We start from the raw sequence: 20,770 nt of genomic DNA, 5'->3' as shown, positions 1-20,770 counted from the left end.
CCAGCCGCATTTTGAGTATGCCATCCAGTTCTGGGCACCAGTCCTCTGGAAGGATGTGTTGGAACTGGAGAGAGTCCAGAGCAGGGCAACAAAGCTAATAAAGGGACTAGAGGATCTCAGCTATGGGGAAAGACTACAAGCAATGAACTTATTCTCTCTGGAGAGGAGATGCTTGAGGGGATATGACAGCAATGTGCAAATACTGTACAAGTAACCTTAGCATAGGGAAAAAACTTTTCATTGAAAGGGAGTTTAAAAAGACATGCAGCCATTCACTGAAATTGGAAGAGAAGCGGTTTATTTTTAAACTGTGTAGAGGGTTTCTTAACTGTCAGAGCAGTAAAGATGTGGAATTCTCTTCCACAAGCAGTGGTATCATCAGGGAGCGTCGATAGTTTTAAAAAAGAATCGATGGGCACCATAACAATCACAACATACAGGGATATACTATTTAATATTGACATAAACACATACACACACACACCACAGGTTGAACTGGACAAACTAGTGTCTTTTTTCAACCTTACCGACTATGTAACCTTCCCTAATATAAAGCACAGTACACTCCATTGTGCATTACAAAAATGTCACTAGAGTAACTACAATGCATGAATTCACATAATATTATAATTGTTCCTGATCCAACATTACTTGAGTATCTCTTTTTGTTGAATCTAGCATGGATATGTTTGCTGATCTGTATAAGGTAAATATATTCTTTGCAATCCTTCAGCTGAGCTGTGCTTTGATTGTCACATCTTTTATCTTCCCAAGAAATACAGAGCATTTCCTTCCCTATACTCCTATATCACAAACACTCACTACAATTAGAGCTGCTTGGATAGCAATAAATAGTTCTGATTTCTTCTCCCTATTTTGTGCAGAACAACTAACCTGTGCCTACAGCAATAGAACTAAGGGACCTTAAGTTGTTAATTTAAAAAGCAGGATTGGATTTCATATATGTGCCACTGGTTAACTTTTTCTAAGAAGCCTCCTCTGACTGCAGATATTTGTTGTCACTCAATTTATTATACCTCAGCCAATATAAATAATTGTATTCCATGCAAGACACAATGCAAAAGACTTGTGTAAGAAAGATATGAGAAAAAAAATCTTCCAGTCGTAGGCCCTAGATTATGTCGTCTTTTCAAAAACCTGGGCCCAAGTATTTTGTTGGATGGTTTGACAATGCCATACCTAGTTGGAGAATGCCAGTACCGACCAATCATGATAAAAGATACTTATTTCTTGCATTATTATTGGTTGTCTTTGGCTTGCATTACATAACTCACATACAATAGATAGGTGTAAGATTTATTCTCTGATAAATTGACTTTTCCACCACTATATCTGTTTCTTAAAAAAAAAAGTGTCTTTACCCTTGGTAGTCTAAAAAATATTAGGTGTAACATTCAGCATGCATAGGGAAAAATGTGTGTGTGTGTGTGTGTGTGTGGGGGATACTTTTTGGGAACCCTGGCTGGGGAACTGGCGATTTTCTGTGAACAGAAGTATAAGTTTATTTTTACAATAGAGATTCAATATGATCCTCCCAACCCCCTTAAGAATACAAATAAATTTAATTGGAGACCTCAGACGGCAGCTTGTACCACTTTGGCTGACATTTTCAGCTCTCTTGGGAGTTGCACCATGTCCACTACTTTATAAGTAGAGAAAAATAGACTGCCTGTTTCCTTTCACTGAAATGAGGATCTTGGCGGGCACCAATCAGCATCTTCACTCTAGCACCGAGAATTGTATTTTATGTCCCACTCTTTGATGGCTGATGTTGATGTCACTCAGATGACGGGTTGTGTTATAAATCTTCTGGCATTAGAAGTAATGTTTGAAAGAGTTTAAATGAGTAGTTAGTTTGAATGAGAAACAAAGGATAAGAATGCAGCCTCTTGCCTGACAGTACTTGATAAATTAGGCCAGCTTTGTGACTTTGTGGCTTGCTACTAATTAAATAATGCTTCACTTTCCCCTTTAGGATAATATGTATAATTCATGTTCATATCATGAAAGACATTGTAAACAATCAGCTACAATTTCTTTAAGCAAATGTTATTGAATTTGTATTTAATTTTTTGTTGTGTTGTGTGTTGTATTTAATTTTTTCTATAATCCACAAATTTAAAGTAGTAATAAACCCAAAAATGTACTATATTACAGCCAGGGCTGGTGTTACCACTAGGCAAACTAGGTGGCCGCCTAGGGCACACTGCCACCTAGGGTGCAGCCATGGCCAGTGCCACATTCCTCTCCTGTCACCTCCTCATCCCCTGTGGATGTCACCTCTAGAGAGGGGGCACTTTGTATATGAAGCGGTGTGTGCGGTTAAAGGGTGGGCAATGTGTATATGAAGGGGGTGTAAGGTTAAAGGGGGGCAGTGTGTATATGAAGGGGGTGTAGGGTTAAAGGGGTGCAGTGTGTGCAGGAAGTGGGTGTAGGATTAAAGGGGGAAGTGTATACAGGAAGGGGAGTCTAGGGTTTAAAGGCGGGTCATTATGTACAGGAAGGGGAAAATGTGTACAGTTTTTTTTTTTGGGGGGGGGGGTGCAAGTAGCTGGTCTTGCCTAGGGTGCAAAAAAGTCTAGCACCAGCCCTGATAACAGCTTACCAATCATTAGATGTGATGGCTGCATTGGTTTTCTTTATTTAGGTTTTTTCCCTCTGTTTTCACCTGGTGATCTAGTAACATGCCTCTTGTTTTAGAGTGCCCCCAACTCTGCATGAATGAGCACAGGAGGTACCTTTGCACAGCAGCTTTGTTTATCTGGGGGGAGGGGAGTGTTAGATGTACTAACAGATTTAAAGTGGAACTGCACTGCATCTGAGCACCACAAACCAAAATTGCTATTTAAATATTTTTTAATATTCAAAGCAAACTCCCCCATTCATCCATGTCTCCATGCTTTATTTTGCTGAGAAATCATTTTGAAAAACATCCCCTGGCATTTCTGGCAGTGACCATCTTGAGCAGGGGCAGATTATTCATGTATCATTTACTTCCTGGAATCCATTTTCTCTTAGCTCAGGGATAGGCTGAGCTTAGAACCCTTCCTCCCCTCCTGAAGACTGCTGGGATATATGACATCATTTGCCTAGGCATAGAAACCAGGAAGTAACTAAAGAAATGCAAAACAAATGTAAAACAAGTAAATATGATATCATTTCCTATCTATTTACTAATGCTAGCAGTATAAGGATTAAAAATAGTTCATGTTGATTGAGAGAGTGAAGTTCCGCTTTAAATACACTAACACATCAAAAATAAACTCCAGTTCACACTGCAGTTACATAAGTAGTTACAGCAAAATGTTTTCCCCTTTGGAATAAAGGTTTTAAACAAATAAATAAAAGCTGATCACTGTAGGAACCCCTGTCAGTGGTAAATGGTTTGTCTCAAAACTCCTAACTGATACATTTTATTGGATAGCTTGTTATTTTAAAAAAAAACAACAGACTTACTGACCAGATCACCAGCTGAAAAAAAAGAAAGAAAGCAAAAAAAGAGAAAACTAGAGCAGCCATGACATTTAACCTCCCTGGCGGTATGATTATGTCAGTAATTCTGTACCAAAAGCGGTACAATTGTTTGCATGGAAATTTGGCGCTATGTATTATAGGCCTACAATTCTTAGTAATTACTGACTTAAGCCTGACCAAAACAAGACTCTAGTAGACATCCCAGATGTTATAAATTTGAAACACAAACGCATGAATTATAATCTAATCAATAATATAATTTTATTATATAATATATAATATAACATAATATAATATATATATATATATATTATATAATAAAATCATATTATTGATTAGATTATAATTCATGCGTTATATATTATATATATATATATATATATATATATACTGTATATATATGTGTGTATATATATGTATATATATATATATATATATATACGCGTGTGTGTGTGTATATATATATATATATATACATATATATATATATATATATATATATATATATATATATATATATATATAAATAATATAAAGGTTATGTGTTTGTGTTTTGTGCAACGTTTGAATTTCCCTCCCTAGTTGCGCTCCCATGCAGCATTGCTGCTGCAGGGAACGGAACCAGGAAGTCCTCATAGCGACGGATGAGCAGCAGGGATCTCGGCTGGCGATCACAGCAATGGGAGATCATCGCTGGATCGCCAGGAGAAGGTAAGAGACACCGCTGCTCGCTCTGCACATCTACCCCGAGCGTGACTCGGGGATATCGATAATAGCATGGAAAATCCACCCCAAGTCACGCTCGGGGATACCGCTAAGCAGGTTAAGAACTGGTAAGCTACAATATAATAAATGTTTACTTTTAGGTTTAATACCATTTTAAAGTACCTTTTAATAAGCAAAGAAACAATCTGTCAAGTGTGGTAATCTGTAAAGTGCCTGTGTTAGTCCTTAGATTGATTCCTCTGTCTCAGTGGAGCCCACTTAGATCTTAGGCCCAGACTTTTAATGGAGACCTAACTTCTGCACAAGAGAAGTGCAAACCGTGTTGTCTCCTGGCACGAAACCGTGCCCATGTTATTTAGTTGTCATAAATGAAGTGGGTAATGACAGCTGAATACCAGAGGTGGCTCCTGGTCTTCTAAGGCTCAGCGGGAATCACCTGAAGTGAGAATATAGAGCACCAGCAGCTTAAGCTGGCCATAAATGGATTGCAATTCAGTTGGTTCAGCAAGGACCCATTCTGGGGAAGTCCATCTAATGATTGAAATCTCTGGAACTGGCTTGTTGGAAAGTTTTCCTTCAATCAGCGCTGGAGCCTATCAGTATAGAAATACAGAAACATTGAAAAGTGACGGCAGAAAAAGACTGTAGTCTTCCAGTCTGCCCCTTTTTGTTGTTTTTGTTTTTTTAGTTTGGGGCTTTTTTTGATTGTTTTTTTCCTTAACTTTAATGTCGGAGTATAGATCTATGTTTGTCCCAAGTATGTTTGAAGCCATTTACTGTTGCCTGTCTCACTACCTCTGCTGGTAGTTTATTTCAAGCATCAACTACCCTTTCAGTAAAATATTACTTTCTTAGATTAGTTTTGGACTTTCCTGCAGCTAGTTTGAGGTCATGTTCCCGTGTTCTTGATTTTGGTTTCATATTAAAAATAACTGCCCTCCTGAACGTTATTCACCCCCTTGATGTATTTAGGTTTCAATCATGTCCCTCCTTTCCCTTCTTTCCTCCAGACTGTACATATTAAGTTCCTGAAGTTGCTCTCGATATGTTTGTAGCACTATTCCCTGGGGAGCTGCTGGTGACGGGTTCGCCTGGGTTACCCATAGCAACAGTACAATAGTTCTGCGACTTCAAAGTGCCTGGCTCAGTCAAGAAACACACAATTTGCTGGGACGTTTAGGCCGCTGCTTCACCTTGTCACTAGCAATGAAGACGTAATAAATGAACCGCTTTAGATAAGCTGTACTGTACTGCAGAACATTCTTCAGAGCCCTTCCTGGCATCCCCTTTGTTCCTAATCCTCAGGGCTTGCTACATGGCACCCCCTTTACTGTCATACTCTCCGTGTGAGCTAGCTCCTTGATCCCCTGACTTCACTGGAGTGGTCCCCCTTCCTGGGCCAGACCCTTAGTAGGTACCTCAGTACTCACGTACATTGTTTTTCCCAAGAGACTCTGCCAGCAGCTTCACCATCAGATACACCGGATCCTCTGAAGCTCAGCTCCACACCTGGTTCACTAGGCTGACCGCCTAAGACCACCTTCCTCACCCACTGCAGGAGGAGAGACAGCCGTCCACCTCCTCCTGGGACTCTGCTTCCCGCCAAAGACGCCCTGTCACATGTCCCCTCAGTATTTATGGCCAATCCCAGGATGCATTGCAAGAATGCCCTCCCACTGAGACTGCCATATAACATGATGTGTCACTGGCTAGGTTTCCTCCACTGTCCAAAAAGCTCCCTCATTGGATGCAGTTGGGACACTCCCTCAGACCCAGTGAATCACACCTGGAAACATGTGACAGGCAACCTAATAGATCAAGCTCCCCTGATAAGCAGCAGGAGCAATAAATGCTTTACCTTGCACCTACCTAACTAGGAGGGTGCTACATGTTTTATCCCCCAAACCTTTTACCATTTTTGTTACCCGTCTCTGGACTCGTTCTATTTTATCAATATCTTTCTGTAAGTGAGGTCTCCAGAAATGGACACAGTATTCTAAATTAGTTCTCACTAAAGATCTATATAGGGGAATCAGAACCTCCTTCCTCCTGCTGGTGATCCCTTTGGTGATATAAAGATTTATATAGGGGAATCAGAACCTCCTTCTCCCTGCTGGTGATCCCTTTAGTGATATAAAGATTTATATAGGGGAATCAGAACCTCCTTCCTCCTGCTGGCGATCCCTTTAGTGATATAAAGATTTATATAGGGGAATCAGAACCTCCTTCCTCCTGCTGGCGATCCCTTTAGTGATATAAAGATTTATATAGGGGAATCAGAACCTCCTTCCTCCTGCTGGGGATCCCTTTAGTGATATAAAGATTTATATAGGGGAATTAGAACCTCCTTCCTTCTGCTGGGGATCCCTAAGATTTATATAGGGAAATCAGAACCACCTTCCTCCTGCTGGTGATCCCTTTAATGATATAAAGATTTATATAGGGGAATCGGAACCTCCTTCCTCCTGCTGGCGATCCCTTTAGTGATATAAAGATTTATATAGGGGAATCAGAACCTCCTTCCTCCTGCTGGTGATCCCTTTAGTGATATAAAGATTTATATAGGGGAATCAGAACCTCCTTCCTCCTGCTGGCGATCCCTTTAGTGATATAAAGATTTATATAGGGGAATCAGAACCTCCTTCCTCCTGCTGGGGATCCCTTTAGTGATATAAAGATTTATATAGGGGAATTAGAACCTCCTTCCTCCTTCTGGGGATCCCTAAGATTTATATAGGGGAATCAGAACCTCCTTCCTCATGCTGGTGATCCCTTTAGTGATATAAAGATTTATATAGGGGAATCAGAACCTCCTTCCTCCTGCTGGCGATCCCTTTAGTGATATAAAGATTTATATAGGGGAATCAGAATCTCCTTCCTCCTGCTGGTGATCCCTTTAGTGATATAAAGATTCATATAGGGGAATCAGAACCTCCTTCCTCCTGCTGGTGATCTCTTTAGTGATATAAAGATTTATATAGGGGAATCAGAACCTCCTTCCTCCTGCTGGTGATCCCTTTAGTGATATAAAGATTTATATAGGGGAATCAGAACCTCCTTCCTTCTGCTGGCGATCCCTTTAGTGATAAAAAGATTTATATAGGGGAATCAGAACCTCCTTCCTCCTGCTGGTGATCCCTTTAGTGACATAAAGATTTATATAGGGGAATAAGAACCTCCTTCCTTCTGCTGGTGACTCTATAGTGATGCATCCTAAAATTCTATTCACTTGTCCCACTGCCTGGTAACACTGTTAGCTCATTTTGCAGTCATCAGAAATAAGTACCCCCAAATCTTTTTCTTCGGTAGTGCTGGCCAGCACTGTATCCCCAATGTTGTACTCTCTCTGGGGATTCTTTTTCCCTATAGAGAGGAGTCCCCGCTGTCAGAATACAATAATACAGTGGGGAAAATTCCTCCATTCACCTCGCTTGTGTGGATTGAGGAATCTGTTCAGTTTTTCTCATTCAGCCCGCTGACTGATCGAAAAAACTGGTCCATGTATGGCTAGCCTTCAAAGCTATGCTTTGGAAAACACTTCCATGGAGAATTCAGTGCTGGTGAAGTAGGGGCCAAAGTACCTTCTTCTCTAATGATATGGCATTTCCATCTCTAGATGCTCATGCAATTTTACCGACAAGACTACATGTCACCTGTCAGTTCTAATGCTTTAATGGCCATCGGGGTGGCAAAAGACATATCACCGAAAAGACAGTGTGATTTCTAATCATAATAATATTTCCATCTATACAGAATAATTCAGTGTTTCATAATTAATTTCCTTTCCAGCTTCTCAATGGCTAATCAGCTATAATTGAACTTCTAGCGACACTGAGACACATTAAAATTACAGTGACATGAGAAAGAGATGGATGTAAAAAGACAAAACAGCGATCAGATGAGGGATAGGAGAAAGCAATATTCAAATGTGGCTTTCAAAGAGACAAGGTCTAATTTCAAAGATATCAGCACATTTGCAGTGCAAATAATCCTCTGCACATATGAATGATCAATCAGATTCCTTAATCCGCATAGAGCAATGTCACTTTATTTCATTTCTGTTCCTAGGCTCATGTAATTTTGCTTATCTCTATAGTATTTACATTACATTTCCCCATCTCTTTTTCAAACTTACTTCCAGTACCGGATGGATTAAGAAGATATTTTCAATCATGGGATTACAAAGGATATTTACCCTTATCAAGAAGCAATTACATTACTTCCACCTGTATACAAAGGGAAGGATTATTTCCAACTGCTAAACTGAGGTGCAGACAAGATATTGCAGTCAGAGTAAATTTAGCTTCTGTTCAAAACCTCACTCCAATTAACAGAGGTCATGTGTAAATTATGGAAAAGACAATGTCATGTTCAAAGTTCCAAGACTGGCACTGAAATTAAACAACGACCACGGGCTGTCAATTTTCATTTAGTGGCTCATTTTTAGGGATAGCAGATATCGTTATCAGCTCTCCATTGCTAATGCAAATTTCAGTCCAATTATTAAAAACAAGGCAGAAGAATGTAGAAGCCCCATGGAAATCTATTTACTTAATAAAAAAGAGAAGGTTTCTTGATTGGAGAAGAGCTAGTCACGTGACTTTGCCAGGTCACATGTTTTGGATCCTCCTGGCTTGTAAAAAAATACATACCATGAATTTTTGATGGCATTCCACTGGCTTTATGAAGGCCTTTAACGCCTCCTTACCGCCTCACCCTTTTAACCCGTAAAAACCTGCAAATGCTGGTTGCATGGCTGTCACACTTTCTGAGCCAAACATGGAACAAGTGTGCGACAAGTAAAGTAAGATCTGAACAATTGTTAGGCATCAAAGGCTCAAGATGTATTGAGTGAAGGTATTGGCCAAAAGATGATTAGGGTTTTTAGAATGAGGGGTCAGTAATTACTTGATTTCAGCCTCTTGTGATCCCCTGTACAACAGCAATTCAACTGGGAATGGAGGGACAGCATTTGGGAACGATCAGGAGACCTGCGTGCAAATGTGCAGACAAGGAACCTTCTGATAGGAATAGAGAAATTACCTTGTCAGTCTGTTGTTGCACCTTCACTGTCTAATCGCAGCTGGGCATGAGGGGTGACCTAGCTGTATTACCTAACTACAGTAGAGAAAAGTCCCCAGAATGGCCGTGCTATCTGGCAGGACTGCGTAAATCTTAGGAATGTGTAAAGCGAAATATAAATCCTTTGGCAGGTAAACAGCAAACTACTTGCCTGGCTATAGAACATATAGAAAAGTTTGAGGTAATGGGTTAAACTTGAATTAGAAAGATTAAAGCTAAATTTCTAAAAAATCGTCAGTTGGCCATTTTCTACTAAATTACATTATAAATGGCAAAAGTGGGCCTGCAAGGGTGGGCTATTTAAATCTGAGTTCTGCGTAGGCTCATTGCTGAATGGTCTTTCAGCTGTATCCCTGTGACCTGTGATCTCTGATCTTTAAACTTTGTGCCTGACCTTCCTTACTGCCACAGCTTCTGTATGATCTGCCCTTTCCCTTGTCTGTCAGGGGTTGCCTCCATTACCAAATTTAGCCAGGACTTCTAGGGCTAAGATTCTGCACACCGATGTTGTACCTCGCTGCCTACACATGATTGACATCTGCTTGTTCCCGACATTGAATTTGCTTATGATTGGGTGCTTTGCTATTTATCCGTTACTGACCCAGGCCTGTGACCTGTCTCAACCTGTATCTGAGCTTGCTGCATCCTCCATGCATTACCAGCCATAATCCTGCATGTTTGATGCCCAGGCTAATAGGTTTCAGGGTCTAGTTCCTGCAGCTAGGCACTTGTGCCCTTCCATTGCCCTTGCAGGCCATGTCTTAGCTTCTAGGAGTGCTTGGATGGTAATCTGCAAGAGGACCCCTTGTCATCTGGGGCTTCTCCTACAGGTATGGGACACCTTTTCTGCTTCAGCCAAATCTCACGGTAAAATTAGTAATTTTTCCGCTAAATCATCTTCCCAAGGTACATGAACCTGGGTATGGGCATGTATCTTGCTTTAGCGGCACTTCACGACTGTTAGAATCAGAAATATTATGAACCACGAGAGTCGTGCTTTCCTTTATATGGGTCCTTTACTGTTACAATAGCTATGTATCTTTCTTGACAGAAAGAGACATACATTGAGTCTATCTATCTATCTATCTATCTATCTATCTATCTATCTATCTATCTATCTATCTATCTATCTATCTATCTATCTATCTATCTATCTATCTATCTATCTATCTATCTATCTATCTATCTATCTATCTATCTATCTATCTATCTATCTATCTATCTATCTATCTATCTATCCTTTGAATACATTTACTATCCACACACATGACTATGCAATCATATGTTAGTTAACACAGTCCTAGCAGCAGGCGAAAAACAATCAAGTTTCTTGTTTAATATGGAATTTCTATTTTGTTGGAACAAACGCTTACATTTTTGCATACACTGATTTAATTAAACAGTTATATTCTAAGAATATTGTAAAATGAAGCAGATCTACTTGTGTATCCATGGATACAAGCTTTTCACAATAATTACATAAAAAATTATAAGAAAATTACTTCCCTCTTTAAAGGATTAACGGCTCTTAAACTGCTTCAATCACTCAATTTTTTATGAAAGAAACCTTTGAAATGTACAGCAAATGTGGCTCCATAATTATACAAATTGCCAGTAAATGTTTTTATAGTGCTTTACTTAATTTATTAATTTTTATGCATGTCAATGGCATACTTATAAATGGCAAACTAAGATTTTCTTCATAGCTTTATTACATTTTAAAGATATTTACAATAAAACAAGTTTTCACTAAAGAACCCCTTGGTTTGATTTTTGTATTTATGATGTCCTCAATGTATGTGCAGGAAGAAAGCCTCAGCTATTTCTGTGGATTCACATATTGCAATATACTGCATTTCCATAACATATTGTTTGAAAATGTGCAGAACTGCATAATAAAATGTAATAAAAACAATCTAATAAAAGTGACTGCAATAAGCATGCTTTTAGAGTGAAACTTTAATTTTGGTAACAAAAAAAAAATACAAACCTACTCTACATCAATTATATTCACTGCAATTTAGCAAACTGCTTTGAAAATTTTCTGTACACACTAAAAAAAAAAAGCCATTACAGAGCATTTTCTCAAAGTGAGTGCTACTATAATAATGTAATGCAAATAATGCAAAGTTAGTGCTGAGATATGAGCACTGTTAGAGCTTTCCACATTGGGACTATAAGATCCCATTCACAGCACCTCATCAACAACAACTGCAACAAAAATTACTCCACAGTGGCTGTAGCAACAGATCAATGGCAGTCTGTTTTAAAGCTTAGCTACTGCTTTGTACACTGATTATACACTGTGTGCACAATTATTAGCAAAGTGAGTATTTTGACCAAATCATAATTTTTATGCATATTGTCCAACTCCAAGCTAAATAAACTTGAATGCATATTGGATTAAGCATACCAGGTGATGTGTATTTGTGTAATGTGGAAGGGTGTGGTCTAAGGAGATCAACACTCTATATCAATGTGTGCATAATTATTAGGCAGCTTCTTTTCCTCAAGCAAAGTGGACCAAAAAAGAGATTTAACTGACTCTGATAAGTCAAAAAATGTAGCAAAAAAAAAAAGGGGGGGATGCAGAACTCTTGATATTGCTAAGATATTGGGGCGTAATCACAGAACTATCAAACATTTTGTTACAAAAAGTCAACAGGGTCGCAAGAATGTTGAGGGGAAAAAAAAACGCAAATTAACTGCCAAAGGTTTCAGAAGAATCAAAGGTGAAGCTACCAGGAACTCAATATTCTCTAGTGCGGTCATATTCCAGAACTGACACCTAATCGGAGTGCCTAGAAGTACAAGGGGTTCAGTGCTCAGAGACATGGCCAAGGTAAGGAAGGCTGAAACCCGACCTCCACTGAACAAGACACATATGTTAAACATCATAACTGGGCCAAGAAACATCTGAAGACAGATGTTTCAAAGGTTTTATGGACTGATGAGATGAAAGTGACTCTTGACGGACCAGATAGATGGGCCTGTTGCCTGATCAGTAACGGGCACAGAGATCCACTTCGACTCAGACATCAGCAAGGTGGAGGTGGGATACTTTTATGGGATGGTATTAGTAAAGATGCACTAGTTGGACCTTTTCTGGTTAAAAATGGACTCAAAATCAACTCCCAAACCTACTGCCAGCTCTTAGAAGACACTTTCTTCAAGCAGTGGTTCAGGGAAAAGTCTGCATCTTTCAAGAGGACCACGATATTCATGCAGGACAATGCTTCATGGCATGCATTGAAGTACTCCAGCTAGCCAGTAAGAGCCTTAAAGATGAAAGAATTATGACATGCCACCCTTTCCGCACCTGACCTAAACCCTATTGAGAACTTTTGGGGCCCTTCTTAAACGGGAGATTTACGGTGAAGGAAAACAGTACACCTCTCTTAACAGTGTCTGGGAGGCTGTGGTTGCTGCTGCATAAAAACTTGATCGTCAACAGATCAAGAAATTGACAGACTCCATGAATGGAAGGCTTAGGACTGTTATTGATAAGAAGGGTGGCTATATTGGTCACTGATTTTTTTTTTTTTTTTAAATGACGGAAAGGTTTATTTGTAAATTTTGAGTTGTTTGTTTATTATTCTTGCTTTAAGTCCCCTTTCACACCTGTGTGACCTAAATGCTTTTTGCACGATTTTACCGCAATTTTTTTTGCCGCAATTTTGACTGGACTTGAAGCAATGCCTAGGTCTTCTCCTCAAAATGCATTAAAAACTTCCCAAAGTAGTGCAGGTTCTACTTTGAAGTCGTTGCGACTTGAAGTCGTACAGATATGAACGGTACTCATTGGAAATCATGAAGTACGACTTGTCATGCGACTTTGCAGTCCCAAATCGCAGGATAAGTCGCACAAGTGTGAAAGGGGCCTAACAGATGAAAATAAACAAGTGAGATGGGAAGGCTTTTGTTTTTCATTTAGTTGCATAATAATTCTGCACATTAATAGTTGCCCCATAATTGTGCACGCATAGATATTCTCCTAAGAAAGCCAAAACTTCACTTTTACTTTCTTAAATATTCAGGTTTGTGGTTTATAAACATTTTGGATTGACCAAGAGCACGGTGGTTGTTTAATAATAAAAAGAATCCTTAGCCCCCGTTCACACTGGGGCGACCTGTCAGGCGACCTGGTCGCCTGACAGGTCGCCGTAGGTCGCCCGCCATACAGAAGCTATGGACCCATTCTAATAGGAGCGACACAAGTCGCTCCGACTTAGAAAAAGGGTCCGGAGCTTCTTTGGGGCGACCCGGAGCGACCTGCATAGACTTCAATGTTATGAAGTCCGTGCCGGCCGCTCCGAGGTCGCGGGGCGAGCAGCACGCCGCGACCTGTGAGGTCGCCCGGCGAAGTAGCGTCGCCCCAGTTTGAACGGGGGCTCAAAAATATAACTTGCCTAATATTTGTGCACACAGTGTAAGGGCTGCCATACACAACTTGGTTTCCTTTCACTCAGCCTGCAGGAAACAGTCAAAATCTGATTTGGGTATGACCAGCTTGAGGTAGAATTGGGCCTTAGGCAAGGTAGCAGCTTTTCCCCTTTGCCACTCCCATCCCTTTAATTGACATTGATATGTATTGCAATAGGTACTGAGAAGCCACCTCATTTGCATTTTCTCTACTGACATGGACCCATCAGACATCAACTGCCTACAAGTGCTCCCCCTTATGAAGTGATAGGCAGATGTATAGGTTTAGCCAACTATGAAATCCCTCTGGTTTACTGCAGGAGCATGAAGGTTGCAGTTCTGCCACTGAACAACCAGTCAGCCGTAGCCTCCTGCCTAGGTGACCTTTCCATAATCTTTCTCTAAATAGGTCTTAATAAGTGTTCAAAATAGTGTGATGATAAATCACTGCAGAGTCAGCTCTAAAAGTTCCTATTCATACATGCATTGTTTTAGATGTAATCTGAGAATAACATACATGTACATGACTTCTGAGGCTGGCAGATACAGTATCCTTTGAATTTTAAAGGGCTAGTATGATAGATGCAATTACATGTTGTTAACAGCAGTCCAACAATACTGAACACCCAAAATTGGCCATCTGTCGGTATGGTCATTGTAGCTGGAGAGTGTTACAACGGCAGTGCAAAGTACATTAACCTATCATAAAATGTAAAAGTAATGGCTTCCATATGTTACTGCTCTTTGCATTTAGTTAGTGCACATTGGCTGCATTGAACATCAATAACCACAGAGAGAAAAAGAATTATAATATAAAATTGTTCATGTAATAACACAAAAATGTGACCAGAACACAGGTGACTATATTTTACAGATTTTAAAAACTGACATCATACTTTCAGGCAAAAGTGTGTGCATATCATACAAACAATATTCAATAAAGTAATAAAGAAATGCCAGGCAAACTATTTTAGAATTAAAGTAAAACTGTGGCCTCCAATTCAAAAAAATACATAAATGTGCTGCAGTACTTAAAGTATACCTAAAGGCAACATCCTCAGTATTTGTCCTGTTTACCATTATCATTAAAAGTGATAGAGGGAAAATCTTCCAATGAGGACATTAGTTCTGGTGACCTGGGAGTCCCCAAAAAATTCCCTAATTTGCAGGGATTTCCTCTCACTTCCTGTTTAGCTATTGGACAGGAAGTGTAGGGAAGTCTCCCAGATGGGACATAGATGACAAAAAAAAATAAAAAAATCAAACAGGGGTTATTACTAGTGATCGACCGATATCGTTTTTTTAATGCCGATACCGATATTTTGGTCATCGCATATTGGTATCGGCTGATATCGACCTGTATTTTCGGACATTATATTTTTTTTTTTTTTTTTTTTTAATATACTCCTTGTGGAGGGATCTGGGGGCTAAAATACCCCAAACCCCTCCTCTGCACTGCAAAGTATTCAAAACGCCAAGTTTGGCTGTTTTGAATGCTGTACATTTTTTGAATTCGGCACCGGGTACCCGGAAGTGATGTGATGGTTTTCTACATGGAGTCTTCTCTTCGGTGGCGGCGGCGGTGGAGGTAGGATGCCCGGGTCTCCCGGTGGGATGGGAGACCCGGGCGAGCCGCAGAAGGTGCTCCTTGTAATGACAGCTGAGTGGCTTCTCAGCCGCATCGGTTGTCATTACAAGTCAGCCGATCGTTGGCTATGGACACCGGTACTGGGGTGATGCCTCTAGCTGCAGGCATCACTCCGTTACATGCACTTTCCCTAAATATCTGCAATATCGGTAACCTCAGTGGCCGATTCCGATATATCAGGGAAAGTGCATATCGGCGTTGCCGATAATCGGTCGATCTATAGTTATTACCCTCCCTTGCTCTATCCCAAAACAAAAAAGAAAAAAAAAAAAGTTTTGCCCATAGTTCTACTTTAAAGCGGCTGTATCCTCATGAAAAAAACAAACAAACCCTGCAGGACAAAGGCATAATGAGGTAGTATGCATCGCATACTAGCTTATTATGAAATACTTACCTTAGAACTAAGCCCCGACACGGTTGCCTGTGAGGCAGCTGACATCTTCCCTTGGCGTCTCTTCCAGGTTCGGCGGCTCCTGCGCTGTGAGTGGCCGGAGCTGTGATGATGTCACTCCCCTGCATGTGCGTGGGAGTTCACTTTCCGGCAAGGAGCTCTGAAGGAGCTTTCAGCGGCTGCATGAAGGGCCAATATTTCCTAAACCGTGCAGGTTTAGGAGATATTAATTTTACCTAAAGGTAAGCCTTATTATAGGCTTACCTGTAAAAGTTAAAAAGCGGAGTATACTACCGCTTTGATTATGTAAACAAAGCAGGCGGATCTTCTGTCAGACAGTCAGGGAGAGATGAGCAGTTTCAGCTAAGCTGAAACTGCGATCTCTCTGTGCCTGTCACAGAACAATCCCCCCCACAGTCAGTAAGCATATTAGGCATACATTTAAACCCTTTGATCACCCCCAGTATTAACCCCTTCCCTGCTAGTGTCATTTATACAGTAACAGTGCATATTATTTAGCACTGACAACTGTATTAGTGTCACTGGTCCACAAAAAGTGTTAAAAATGTCAGTTATGGGTCCGTTCTTTCCGCCGCAATGTCGCAGTCCCGCTAAAAATCGCTGATCACCGCCATTACTAATAAAAATAAATAAATAAAAAGTCCAAAAATCTATCCTGTAGTTTTTAAACGCTATAACTTTTGTGCAAACCAATTAAAATTCCCTTTTTGGGATTTTCTTAACCAAAAATATGTAGCATACAAATTGGCCTAAACTGATAAAAAATTAAATTTTTAAAACATTTTTATTGGGAATGTTTAATAGCAGAAAGTAGAAAATATGGCGTTTTTTTCAAAATTGTCGCTCTTTTTTTGTTTATAGCGCAAAATCTAAAAACCACAGAGGTGATTAAATACCACCAAAAGAAAGCTCTATTTGTGGGAAAAAAAGGACATCAATTGTATTTGGGTACATCATCGCACAACTGCGCAATTTTCCGTTAAAGTAACGCAGTGCCGAATCGCAAAAAGTGGCCTGGTCATTAAGGGGGTAAAACCTTCCGGGGCTGAAGTGGATAAATTCTCCCAAATATCTGTGGAGCTCCTAAATTAAAAATCGAGTTGCCACTCTTATGTAGGCTGTGCTTTTTTGCAGTACAGTGGGATGAAAAAAGGAGCATAGCTATGAGAATTGTCCCTGCTGATTCACAAGCCAGTATCTTGTCAATTAGCACCTGATCTCGCCTAGTCCTACCTAATGTTTTCTCTATTGATAACACTGACTCTGTTGCTGAAACCCTCGTACTGTGAGCTGCAGTGCCTGGAAGGGGGAGCTTATGAGACACACATGAAGGAGGATTTAGCTCAGACAGGGTAAAGTTAATAAATGTTCATTAATTAATATTAGCTTTATCCATAAGTCTCTTCAAGATGGTGTGGGAATAGGAGAGCAGTTTTTCATTGGCTGCAGTGGCAATAAAACACCTTTCCCACTATATACTATGTAATATTATAAAACAGAGTTGAGAAACATACATTATAAATAGCAAACCGACCTCATATTTGTCTATTTTTAGACAAGACAAAAAAAAAAATCAACATTGTATGGAACTTTGACGGTGCCCAAATATGTATAATGCTAAAATTTCATAAAAGTATTCAGATTCTTCCAAAACATTAAAAATACATCACATTCTAGCTTCTATATGCCATTTAATAATTTAAAACGGGGTTGTGAAACATACATTATAAATAGCAAGCAGGCCTATTTCATTTGTCTATTTTTTGACAAGTTCTTGAAATAATAATTGAATCGAAATATGCTGTTAACCTTTTGCTTACTGTCATGGTGGCCTTTCTACAGCTTTTCACCTTTATATATTGTCCTGCCTGACCATATCAAATTTATTAGAAAGAGCATGTGGGTATGATTGTATCCATCAAAAATGTACTGTATCTGTGGACAAGCAACTTTGTCATCTCAGAATAGGACTACAAAATAACCCCTCCCCCCCCCCCCCCCCCCATCTATAACATAGGGGCAAAGCTTTCTGTGGTCTACAAAGAGATTTGTGAAAAACGTAACTGACAAGAGTCAGCACAGATGGAGAGCAGAGGGAAGTTAGCTTCGATTTCTGGCAGAATAAACAGGTGCACTTATTAAACAGATACAACAAAATGCCTTTAACCACTTTAAGACCTGAAGGATTTGCCCCCTTCCTGACCAGACCCTATTTTGCCATTCGGTACTGCGTTATTTTAATGGACAATTACGCGGTCGTGCGACGCTGAACTCAAATAAAATTGATGTCCTTTTTTCCCCCACAAATAGAGCTTTCTTTTGGTGGTATTTGATCACCTGTGCGATTTATATTTTTTGCGCTATAAATAAAAAACAACAATTTTGAAAAAAAATAAAAACAATATTTTTTACATTCTGCTATATGACATTCTCAAAAAAAAATTAAAAATTAAAAATCAAAATTTTTTAACATTTTAGGCCAATTTGTTTTCTCTTACATATTTTTGGTTAAAAAAAAATCGCAATCAGCGTATTTTGATTGGTTTGCGCAAAAGTTATTGCGTCTACTAACTACGGGAAAGATTTATGTCATTTTTATTGTTTTTCTTTTTTTTACTAATAATGGCGGCGATCTGCGATTTTTTGCGGGACTGCAACATTGCGGCGGACAGATCGGACCCTAACTGACATTTTTTACACTTTTGGGTGTACCAGTGACATTACTACAGTAATCAGTGCTAAAATTATGCACTGTTACTGTAATAATGCCATTGGCAGGGAAGGGGTTACCCCGGGGGTGATCAAGGGGTTAAATGTGAGCCTGTAGGAGTGATTCTAACTGTGGGGGGGTCGTGGCTTCTTAAATGACCATAGAGACATGTGATCCTATATAGCAGGATCACATGATCTCTATGATCATCCCAGGGAGAAGAACGGTCGGCTATGTTTACAACAGCCGACCGTTCTTCTCTCTCAGCAATCGGAGCCGTCTGACACAGGCATCGGCTTCTAGCGGGCTCACCCCCTAGACTCCCAAGAGCGAGCGCCATACATGTACGGCGATTCGCCCAGGAGCGGCTGCCTGCCGCAGTACATCTGCGGCGGGCGGTCGCAAAGTGGTTAAAGAGAATTTAAACCATTAATTTATTAAAATAACAAACATGATATACTTACATTCTCTGTGCAATGGTTTTTGCACAAAGCAGCCCCGATCCTAAACTTTTTGCGTCCTCTGCCGACTCTCCGGGCTCCTCCCCCCCGCCAAGTGCCCTCATAGCAAGCAGCTTGCTATGAGGGAACTCGTGCGTGCTTGCTCTCGAGACAGCTCTGTGTAGCCATAGACACAAAGAGCGCAACTTGGCCCCGCTTCCTCCTCACTGGCCGTGATTCACAGCAGCGGGAGCCAATGACTCTCATTGCTGTCTCTGAGTCTATGAGGAGGGAAAGAGCAGAAAGAGCTGCTGCTCTCATACACATCGCTGGTTCGAGATCAGGCTCAAGTAAGTAGTAAGTAAGTAAAAAGGGGTGGGGGCTGCACTCAAAACGTGTTTTACCGCAATGCAGAGAATGCAGAATTAAGGTAAAAAAAACTTCAGCCTTTAGAACATCTTTACAAACCAAGCAGGAGCAAATATGATACATTTATTGTTAGGGCTTACATATACTTTAACTAGCTAAATTTGGAATATTATAAGAAAAGTCTTACCAAAAAACAAGAGTTTCCAGAAAAGATATTCCAACATCAGAAGCTCCCACCACCACAATGCGTGCATTGACTGTCATTTTCGGCTCAAATGTGAGCTTTCGATTGAAATGGTATAGGGCATAACCAGGCTGTAATGGAAAAAAAATCATACTGAGATAAAAAAAGAAAAGAAGCCATAAATGGAAAATTATGAACATAGAGTAAAGAAGAACAATGGGAAATATAAGGCCTCCTCTATATTTCTTTCCAGAACTGATCTGTTGAAACAAGTTAAAGGGCACAACACAACAGTATTTATTAAGTGTTACTCTACGGATTTAAAGTGTATCTAAAGCCATTTTTTTTTTCTTTCATTTATTGGATACAATAGAGATTTAGGTTAGAACTTCTAGCATTTTTTTAATGTCTGTGTCCCCGCTGGAAAGATTCATCCTCTCAATTTATCCTGGTGACCATTGTAAAGTGCCGAGTCCTGGTCAGAATAGAATGACCTGGTCAGGGGGGGGGGGGGGGTTCCTCCAACCTCCTTGTTTGTGTGGGTGGAGGAATCCGTTTGCCTTTTTTTGGTCAGCCCACTGGCTAAATAAATAAAAACTAATCATCCATGGCCAGATTTAGAGGGGATATTCTTTCACTTCAAAGATAGTTCTTTTCACCTGATGTGTTCTGGGTCAGAGAGTGAAGAGTAATTTTCCAAAGAGGACACAGGCCAAGCCAAAACAAAGTGAACAAAAACGACAGAGGCTTTAGAATATTATATATATATATATATATATATATATATATATATATATATATATATATATATATATTTAAATGGCCAGGAAAAAAAAAAACACATACACCTTACATACTAATTTAGTTTTTTAATAGATTTTTTTTTTTTTTACCTATTTGCACACTTGCCAAATAAATTCAATCAGCTACAGCGGGTAAAATAACTATTGAACACGTCACCATTTTTCTAGGTAAATATATTTCTAAAGGTGCTATTGACATTACATTTTCACCACATGTCCAATATTACCGACATGTAGTAAAAAATTCATGTCAATAGCACTTTCAGAAATACATTTACCTAGAAAAATAGTGACATCTTTAACAATTATTTTACCCGCTGTATATAATTATATAATTAATTCTCTCTAACTATCCTCTCAAAACAAACTATAGACTTTTATATTACAAACTATACACTTTTAGATGACACTTTTTGGATGTATATATGTATGTATGTATGTATGTATGTGAATATGAGCATATCAAGAAACATTTTAAA

At 39.6% G+C, this 20,770-nt stretch overlaps 1 protein-coding gene across 1 annotated transcript in view; it reads right to left on the bottom strand.

Moving 5' to 3' along the window:
* The window catches only part of CFAP61 (cilia and flagella associated protein 61), a 612,448-nt gene that overhangs the window by 335,535 nt on the left and 256,143 nt on the right, over positions 1 to 20,770 (bottom strand). The window contains 1 exon segment of the mRNA XM_082249457.1: positions 19,492 to 19,619. Coding sequence (XP_082105583.1) covers positions 19,492 to 19,619 — 128 coding nt within the window.

This window comes from Pelophylax lessonae (genome assembly GCF_965119305.1).
Source record: "Pelophylax lessonae genome assembly, chromosome: 3".
In the NCBI taxonomy this organism is placed as follows: Eukaryota; Metazoa; Chordata; class Amphibia; order Anura; family Ranidae; genus Pelophylax; species Pelophylax lessonae.
Note: the sequence above shows the minus strand (reverse complement) of the source record. Positions and strands in the feature narration are given on the sequence as shown.